Source organism: Monopterus albus, unplaced genomic scaffold, assembly GCF_001952655.1.
Source record: "Monopterus albus unplaced genomic scaffold, M_albus_1.0 scaffold172.1, whole genome shotgun sequence".
NCBI lineage: Eukaryota > Metazoa > Chordata > Actinopteri > Synbranchiformes > Synbranchidae > Monopterus > Monopterus albus.
In genome coordinates this window covers 2,026,654-2,035,852 of record NW_018128052.1, presented here as the reverse complement: position 1 = coordinate 2,035,852, position 9,199 = coordinate 2,026,654, and the positions used below count along the sequence as shown (strand labels likewise).

General features: G+C 42.4%; 2 protein-coding genes across 2 annotated transcripts; one reads left to right on the top strand and one right to left on the bottom strand.

Annotated features, from left to right (window-relative positions):
• Positions 1-425: 425 nt before the first annotated feature.
• On the bottom strand, positions 426-2,421 carry LOC109969273 (transcription factor jun-D-like). The gene is given in 2 exon segments (XM_020616014.1): positions 426-1,498; positions 1,501-2,421. Coding segments are annotated over 2 exon segments (897 nt in total). The 5' UTR covers positions 2,075-2,421; the 3' UTR covers positions 426-1,175.
• A 1,022-nt stretch (positions 2,422-3,443) lies between these two features.
• Positions 3,444-8,160, top strand: LOC109969274 (pyroglutamyl-peptidase 1-like). Its single transcript, XM_020616015.1, has 5 exons — positions 3,444-4,500; positions 5,041-5,093; positions 5,833-5,949; positions 6,085-6,317; positions 6,815-8,160. Exons 1-5 carry the CDS (start codon positions 4,470-4,472, stop codon positions 7,041-7,043), a joined length of 663 nt encoding a protein of 220 aa, XP_020471671.1. The 5' UTR covers positions 3,444-4,469; the 3' UTR covers positions 7,044-8,160.
• The last annotated feature ends 1,039 nt before the right edge of the window (positions 8,161-9,199 follow it).

Sequence of the window (9,199 nt, the reverse complement as noted above, 5' to 3'; positions counted from 1 at the left end):
CCCTCTTCCTCCCCCCCCCGTCATAAATAATAACCCTTGTAAATAGCTAATTCCCCCCATCTGGTATTAGTTGTGTGAATTGTGCTGAAATTCTGTAAATAAGGACTCAATAAACGGATTATAAAAGCTGGAGTTTTGTGTCCTCTCAACAGTAATTCCCTAAGTTTTTATGAATTGTACAGGTAATGTTTTAGAATAGGGTCTAATGTACCCACCAGGGGGCACAATACTGCAATAATGTCTTGTTTTCTACCCTCAAGAGTTGTTTGACCATCTATGGTTTGGTTCAGCTTCTCTACTACACATAGTGCCAACTGTGCAAGAACACGTGTAAAGGTTTAAAATGATGCATTAATGGATCTCTCTAGCTACAATACAGCAAGCAGGAACTGCTATTGTAGTAAGAAGCAAAACATGTAGGAATGTAGTGAATTTAATAAATGTCAGAGACTTGAAAGTACGTTACATGTGGATACATGGGAATTCTCAGCATGTACACATACATTCATGTAAGTCTGGTGACTGAAGAGCTACACACCAGCCACCGAAGGGAAAAGTACAATGGTTACTGTACACTAAAGCAACAAGACATGCAGTGTTCATTTTTGAGAAAAAAAAGTAACAAGAAATAAGACCTTAAAGAAAAATAATATTCAGTAAATAAAATATATATATTTGTCATTACTAAGTGCTTGTAAACAAGTAAGGCATTATATTACACAGTGGATGGCAGCACTTGGAGACACCTTTAGTTGGCCTCTCGTCGATTGTTCAGCTTACACACATTGCTATCCTGCACCAGTCCACTGGATAGCAGTTTGCTACATGGCTTCCCAAAAGTTAGGGCGATGAAGACAGTTCTGGTTGCTGCATAACTCTGGCAGATTTTGATGAATCAGAAGAAGATGCAGCCCATACCTGCTACTGGTTAACCTGTTATTTTCAAGTTGTTCACTTGCAGCTCCCTTCAAGGCCTGTTCATTTCAATGCAGTGCAATGCAAATGTTTCTCAGTTACAGCCTTCCATCTGGAGAGTGCATTTACATTGTCCTCAGATGAAGTCTCTGATAGGATTTTAGCTTACAAAAGGTTAATGTTTCTCATAACACAGGCCCGTATCCTCAGAGCATGTTGAGAGCTGTAAAAACATCCGTGAACAGCACCATCACTGTGGTTTAGTAAGCTTGCACCTGGTTTGGTAAAAGCTGGCACCCGCTGCTGACATGGTTCATCACCTTCTGTTTCAGCTGGGCCACTTGCTCCCTGAGGACGCTGGCTGTGGAGGCCAGCTCTGTATTCTGCGTTTTCAGGGTCTTGACCTTGTCCTCCAGCCGAGAGATTCTCTCTAGCTTTCTCTTGCGGCATTTGGAGGCGGCTATCCTGTTCCGCAGCTTTTTCCTCTCCGCCTTGATGCGCTCCTGGTTGTCCATGTCAATAGGGGACAGAGGAGGGCTGTCCCCCAAGCTCTGCATGTCTGGTACCGTCTGGGGCTCGTCCCCGCAGCAGCCGCCTGTTGCTGCGTGCTGGCCAGATGAGACGGAGGCGGCGGGAAGGGGATGGTGTCCGTGGAGTAGTTGATGGTGGTGGCTCCGAGCGGACTGGTTGCATAGCCGTTCAAAGTAGTGTAAACAGGAAGGTCTGCTGTCTGAAGCCCAGCGGTCCCGACTGCGTTGGAGGACCCGATGAGCTCCAGTCTATCCACAGACACGCACCCAGTTTCGCTCAACTGGTTCTGCTTGTGAAGATTCTCCAGCGCCTTAACGAAACCCTCAGCGAACTCCTGCTCGTCACTGGCAGATTTCGGGTAGAGGAACTGGGAAGTGGGGTTGGCGGCGGTGACCAGACCGTTGGACTGGATAATAAGGCGCTCTAGGTCCGGAGAGGTTAGTTTCAGAAGTCCCAAGTCTGGGGAATTGAGAAGTCCGTCTGTGTCCCGGAGGGGGTTTGACTTGAGCTCAGAGTTCTGGTCGTCCAGGTTCAGATTTATTTCCTTCTTCATCATCGTGGCCTGGGAATAAATGCTGGACACCCTCGGAGTATTCACAACGGCGCCTGGGCAGAGGGTTGTTTCCATTCTACACCCTCACATGAGGGAGTGCTCAGCGTTACGCATTAACGACTGACAAACAGGCACATCCAAACACGAGGAAATCAGCTGACCCTTATTTTATGTGATCCTGTTTCTCTATCCGCTTCTTGTGTACTAGCAGTCGCCCTGTCAGGCGACCACTTGGGTTGTTGTGCCTGATGGGCTCTAGTGTTTCACTCCTTCGCGCGGATGATATTGTCTTTTCCCGATGGCACGACCGCTATGCGCAGCGCCAGACCTCGCTCGTTTTCTAGCCCTAAAAATTCCATTATGTCACTCCAGAGCGCGGAGATTGGCCCAAAATGACGCTGGTTTCCGGTTCGATTTGAATAAGGGGCCGAGCCGGTCTTTATTGCCATGGAGACTTTAGGTAAACTACAAACAGTGCAATGCATTGTGGTTTGATGTCATAGCATAAAAAAGCTCTGGGTCGCCAAAAGAGAGCAGAGACTGGGCGGGGAGGGTGTGAGAGGCGAAGGCGAAAGGAAAGGAAGAACAAGCCTTAAAGAAAATATTCCTTCAATTCAGGCTAGGGCAGCTTTTCTGGAAGTAGAACGAGCAGAATACAACTGCCATCTTATTTAACTGGTTCAAACTCGGTTCAGATTGACATTGATTGTTAAGACACTAACAGTTCTTGTTAGAGCGCTTTCAGGATCATTGGTAAAATACAGAAAGATGACCAAAAGAGCCAGACTTGAAATAGGGCCTTAAAATGTCTCAAAGTGTTTGAGGAAACTGGGAAAGAGCAGGAGACACTGACAATAGAATGAGGAAACCACGTGTAGCCTGTGGTTGAAAGCCAGTGATACAAACTGTGTGTTTTCAAGGCTGGGGGAGCTGTCCCCTGCCTCTTTATACAGTTTGCTCCAAAAATAATAGGCACACATTCTAGTTACCAAAGCCACGAAACACAAAGCTGTGATGTTTCGAGCATTTAAACATATTCAGTTTAAAGCATTAGTGTGTGAGCAATGTAGCTACACTTCAATATAGCCTATAATGTCAATGGTATAGAATAAATTATAATAGAACAGAGGAACTGACTAAAAAGACAACATAAACTGCAGTATTATTACTGCGAGGATTCTGCATCGCAGCCTGCAGTATGAAAGGCAGTGTGAAAATAGAATACTGTTATTCCGCCCAAACACAGCAAGGACGTCAGCAGACTGTCTGCATCAGCACCACCAAGCAGACAGGGCATCATTAGTTTCCATGGCAACACTGACATAGCCAGTGACGCAGGCGAGATAGAAAAGGGGGAGGGAGAAAGGTGAATGGGTTGACGGAGGAGAAGGAGGGTCTGTCAGCGACCGCAGTGCAGGTTGTGTAGGTGGTCGGTGGAGGTGTTACAGTGTGTGTGTGTGTGTGTGTGTGTGTGTGTGTGTGTGTGATATGGTTCAGAAGCAGAAATCAATGTTGTAACCTTAGCGGTACAAATACGAATAAAAGAAAAGTTCTAAGGGTTTGAGCTGTTCACCTCATAATACTCTTTCCAGAAATAAAAATCTCCACCCTGTACAGAGCATATTTTCTCCTTTGTGCCAGTTTGAAGCCACACAGGGTGCAGTGTCCAGAATGTGTGAGTCATTTTGTAACCCAGGGGTGTGGACTGCAGAGCACAGGAGAGAAAAAAAAGAGCTGTTCTTGTAAGGCGAGATTAGCTCTGCACTCATGATGACAAACTGAGAAGAAGGTCTGTCCTGTAAACATGGGTAATGGAGTGTGTCCAAGGTTGGGTCAGATAAACCCCCCCCATTCCTCAGCCAAAGTAGTATCCTTTGACTTCTTTTTTGCTAACATGTTCTGCAACACCTTGTGCCACACTCAGCGCGCACATTCCCACCTGCCCAGTAAAAGCTGTGAGCAGCCTCACTGGAGCAGCTGGTCAGGGTTTCAATGTTCACTCATCACCACAGGACTTGCGAAGGGAGTGGAGACTGATTTTTATATTCGCCCACACATAAGCCTTTAATTTATGAATCCAGAGCACATTCTTGGTTTTTGTGTTTGGGTTTACATTTGGCTTCAATTACATCCTATGTCATTAAAAGACTTGGATTAAAAGGACCAGTTCTCAGTCCCTCATAGCCCTCTCCAAATCAAGCTCTGACTCATGATGCAAAGGTTAAGAAACTCACAGCTAATGTTCTATTGATTTTCTCTCATTTCTTACAGTTGATGAAGTGTTGCAAAAGGACGCATGCCCAAACAGTAGATGGCAGTGTAATACATCCAGGTTTGGTGTGTCGTTTCCTTTTGGCAGTGACACAGAGGAAGACAGCAGCAAGCACAAACAAGCCTGGGTTTCTTGTCTGGGATATTTGATCATTCCACTGTAAATTTATGACGATTCTTGTCATAACAGGTCAGGATAATGGCCAGTAAGAAGAAAGTAATAGTAACAGGTGGGAGGTTTTATTTGGTCGCAGGTCTGAAAAAAGACAGTTCTTTCTCAGATGATGCCGTTAAGTTATTACAGTGTTGTTACATCTCTGACAGTTTTCTACTTGTGTCTGAGCTGCACAGTTGATCTGGTTGTGTTAATGTGTAATGGCATTGCATTAAAAATAAGGTTATGTACAGATTAATGTTGTTTTCAAACGATAAGGGTTTGTCTGCTGGTTTAGAGGAAACAGAAGATATGCATGAATGACACCATTTTTTTTTTTACACAAAACTCTCTAACTGTTCAACTGTGAGAGAGAAGTCATCCCGCGTCTCTGTATCATGTGCTTTAACTATTACAGCTAATGTTTAACTTGATGCAACCTTTAGACTTTGACTTAAAATTCCTTTTTTTTATTAACACTCTTATCACTTCTGTCCATGACAGCTAGGGTTAAGGTTAGCATCCTCACTAACTTTTTATTTCCCTCACAGTGCTGTGTATCATTGCCATAACAGTCTTGATTGTTTTTTCTTTTCTCCTTTTAACACTCCTGCAGGCTTTGAGCCATTTGGAGAGCACGCAGTAAACTCCAGCTGGGTGGCAGTACAGGTAATCAGTAATCAGGTTGGCTACACTGAACACATCTGCCAGGTGAAGGATCGTGTTAAGCTTTAATTAAATACACAATTTAATAAGTGTGGTCTGTTTAATGATTTGCATTTGAAGCGGACTTCTTCACCTTGTATCATTTTACATCCAAAACTTTAAGTGATCATGTTTAAAATTACTACAGTGTTGGAAGTATTTTAGAAAAACAGGGAATGATGATGACAAATCCATGACATGCATTAAAAATTACGCTAAGGATTTTATTTTTCTCTTTATAGCACATAAGATTTGAGTTTGTCATTTCATTGAATCATTTATTGTGGTCAGTGTAACCCCTTGACACTGTGGTTGCGTCTGAAATCACCCCCTATTCACTCACTTACTGCTCCCTACATAATGTACACTCAATTTACTGTTCACTCCATTGGGATTTCAGACATTTAGTAATCATTTGCATTTTGTGTCATCATTAACAGCTGTAGAAGTGCACGACAATAATTTTCCATTTGCATTGTGGGATTGTTAGCATAAAGTAGTGTACAGGCCATGTACACTACTTATGTTTCCTTGCGGAATTTTTGAGTGCACTGTCTAGTGGATAGATCTACACACTCAGCATTCAGGCACCACTACAACATGGTGAACACACTATATAATGAGTAGGGACTGATTTCAGACAAAGCTTCTAATTGCAATCAAGGGCTACTCTATATGAAATATGATGTATGTTTGGCCACAGGAACTGGAGCGACTAGGGCTCGGTGAGGCAGTAGACCTCTATGTGTGTGAGATGCCTGTTGAATACCAGGCTGTTCAGAGCCTACTGCCGTCACTGTGGAAAGAGCACCAGCCACAGGTATTCCAGCAAATTCATAACAAACAGGCATATTTCTATTGTACAGTACATGAAATATAGTTAATAATTCATCAATGACCCTAAAATAATACCCCAGGTAATCTCTGCCACCTCTGTCTGGGCTCCTCTGTGCAGTTAGTCGTCCATGTTGGTGTCTCTGGATTAGCTACCACAGTCACTCTGGAGCAGTGCGGCCACAACAGGGGTTACAAACGCCTGGACAACTGTAGCTTCTGCCCAGCCTCTCAGTGCTGCATGGAAAATGGCCCTGACTGCATAAACTCAGTCCTGGACATGGATGCAGTTTGCAAAAGAGTCAGTGACTCTGACATTGGAGTTGCTGTGTCAGTGTCTAAAGATGCTGGAAGGTTAGTGATGTTATTTATCTAGGAAACTTCACATGTGCACACACTTATGGCATATTTACCCTGTATACTAGGTAACCTATTTAGATAAATAAAGGCTTTTTTTGCAGAAGACAATTTGATTTATAATTGCAGGGAAAGCGAAGATGTTATTAATAACATTAAAGGATGCAGAGGCTAAAACTTCCAATGCCTCTACTCATGTTTAATGTCCATCTGTCTGTCAGTTCTGGATCAGCTTCTTTGTCTGTCACAGACCTGTGTTGGTGTTCAAAAACAATTAAAAACACATCAGTGAACCACACCTCTGCACTGGTATATAGGTTTGTTTTATAATAAAGACAGCATTTGGTTTCATTTTTGTCCGCATCTACAACTCATAAAATCATAATTTTGTTCATAAATACTGTTTTCTGTTACCCTGATATCAGTGTGATGAAGCAGAAACTTGATTATGCAAACTTTACATAGCCTACCGCCCATGTTTTGGCCCCTGCCAGGTATCTTTGTGAGTATACCTACTACACATCTCTGTACCTGAGCCACGGCCGCTCTGCCTTCGTCCATGTGCCTCCTCTAGGGAAACCCTTCAGCAGCCAGGACCTGGGTAGAGCCCTTCAGGCCATTGTACAGGAGATGCTGAACCTGCTGGAGTTGGATTGTTCTGAGGAGGAGCACAAAGAGGACAAGCACTGTGATCACAAGCATCAATACCTGCATGACCAGTAACCTGAGTAAATCAAACTGCCCAAAATGGACTGCTGGCCTGTACTAATATTCCAATCACTGTCTCTTCTGAGGAAAGAAAAACGATTTTGATTTAGTTGTATGGATTAGAAAGTGTAGAAACTGTCAATTACTGTGTGTCTGAACTAGGTGCTACAAAAAAGCTGTATCTTAAAAATACTGTACAAGTCTGTTCACAACACTCTGACTACAACTTCTGTTTACTGTAGTCTTTGTGTGTGAGCGTGGGTTTGAATGTGTTTATAATGTACAAAAGTAGCTCACATCAGGGAGTGTTTGTTATGTCAACCCAGTAACATTAATATACATTTTAATATTGCATAATTTTAAAAGGGGGGCCTTTTTGACAACATCCACATATAAACATCAGCAGTACTAACAAAGTAGTGCCCTTAAGTTATATGGTGACACACTGTGGGAATTTTTACAGTTAAACTAACAGTTTCTTTGCTGTTGTAGTCTTGAAATTATGTTTATCCTTTTTATTGCTCTTGTTTGCACCAGAGAAATGATGGGAACCTGAAGAAATTTCCACATTAGTAATCATTTGTTTATCTCAGGGGCTATATTGCACATGCGATCAGTAATTGCAGGTTGATTGATGTGTAACTGTCTGTGATGGTGCAGCTTTGGAAGTTATTACTATTAGCATTAGTAGTGCTGGGTTTAATTTGCATATTGCAGCAACCTTTCTGCAGTTTAAACAGCTTTGCAAATTCGGCTTTGTAACTGACATTTACAACTTCTTTCTTATAAATATGCCTTCTAGACATCAATAAAATTTGTTATATAATTTGGTGAGAGCTTATTTGAGTGATGAATAGTAATGTTTATTTTAAAAAAGAACCCCAACCACAAAATATCAAATGCTTAATTAAAAAAAAGTTATATATGAGCTTGTAACATAGTACAGTACAGTGCAGTACATCATGGTTCATCAGACCATCTGAACTTGTTCCAACTTTATAAATTGGTGCAGGACAGAGTGGAAGGATCATAATGTTCCTGAAACATTTGAACTCTTAATATTAAGGACTTGTTGATCTCTGCTGTTCCTTTCCTTGTATGTTTTTTAAATTTACATACAGGTATGTGCCAAAAAATTAGAATATCGAGGGAAAGTCCATTTATTTCAATAATTTGTTTCAAAAAGTGAAACTTGTATGTTATATTAGTTCACTGCACACAAAGTGAAATATTTTAAGCCTTTATTTGTTACAATTTTGATGATTATGGATTAAAGACAAAAAAAACCCCAAATCCAGTATTTCACAAAATTAGAATATTTCATGTGACCAATAAAAAAAGGATCTTAAACACATGTTGGCCTTCTGAAAAGTGTGTTAATGTACTGTATTATGTCCTCAGTACTTTGTTGGGCCTCCTTTTGCATTAATTACTGCATCAAGGCGGCGTGGCATGGAGGCGATCAGCCTTTGACACAGTTGAGGTGTTATGGTAGCCCAAGTTGCTTTGATATTGGCCTTCAGCTTGTCTGCATTTCAGGGTCTGTGTTCCCTCATCTTCCTCTTGACAATACCCCATAGATTTTCAATGAGGTTTAAGTCAGGTGAGTTTGCCGGCCAATCAAGTACAGTTATTCCATGGCTATTAAACCAGGTACTGGTAATTTTGGCTGTGTGGGCAGGTGCCAAATCCTGCTGGAAAATAAAATCTTCAGCTCCAAAAAGCTTGTCGGCAGCGGGAAGCATGAAGTGCTCTAAAATTTCCTGGTAGACAGCTGCGTTGACTGTGGACTTGATAAAAGACAAGGGATCCACACCAGCAGATGACATGGCTCCCCAAACCATCACTGACTGTGGAAACTTCACACTGGACTTTAAGCAGCTTGACTTTTGTGCCTCTCCGGTCTTCCTCCAGACTCTGGGACCTTGATTTCCAAATGAAATGCAGAATATGCTTTCATCTGAAAACAGGACTTGGGACCACTGGGCAATAGACCAGTACTGTTTCTCCTTAGCCAAGCACAGACGCTTCTGACGTTGTTTTTGGTTCAGGAGTGGCTTGACGCATGGAATTCTACAGCTGTAGCCCATGTCATGCAGACGTCTGTATGTGGTGGTTCTTGATGCACTGACACCAGCCTCAGTCCACTCCTTATGAAGCTCCCCCAGATT

Excerpts from the sequence above, each read along its gene's own strand:
- LOC109969274 (XM_020616015.1), top strand. The coding sequence starts at position 4,470 with ATGGCCAGTAAGAAGAAAGTAATAGTAACAG. Across the intron at positions 5,094-5,832 it reads CCAGCTGGGTGGCAGTACAG|GAACTGGAGCGACTAGGGCT; the intron begins GTAATCAGTAAT and ends GTTTGGCCACAG. Across the intron at positions 6,318-6,814 it reads GTGTCTAAAGATGCTGGAAG|GTATCTTTGTGAGTATACCT; the intron begins GTTAGTGATGTT and ends GGCCCCTGCCAG.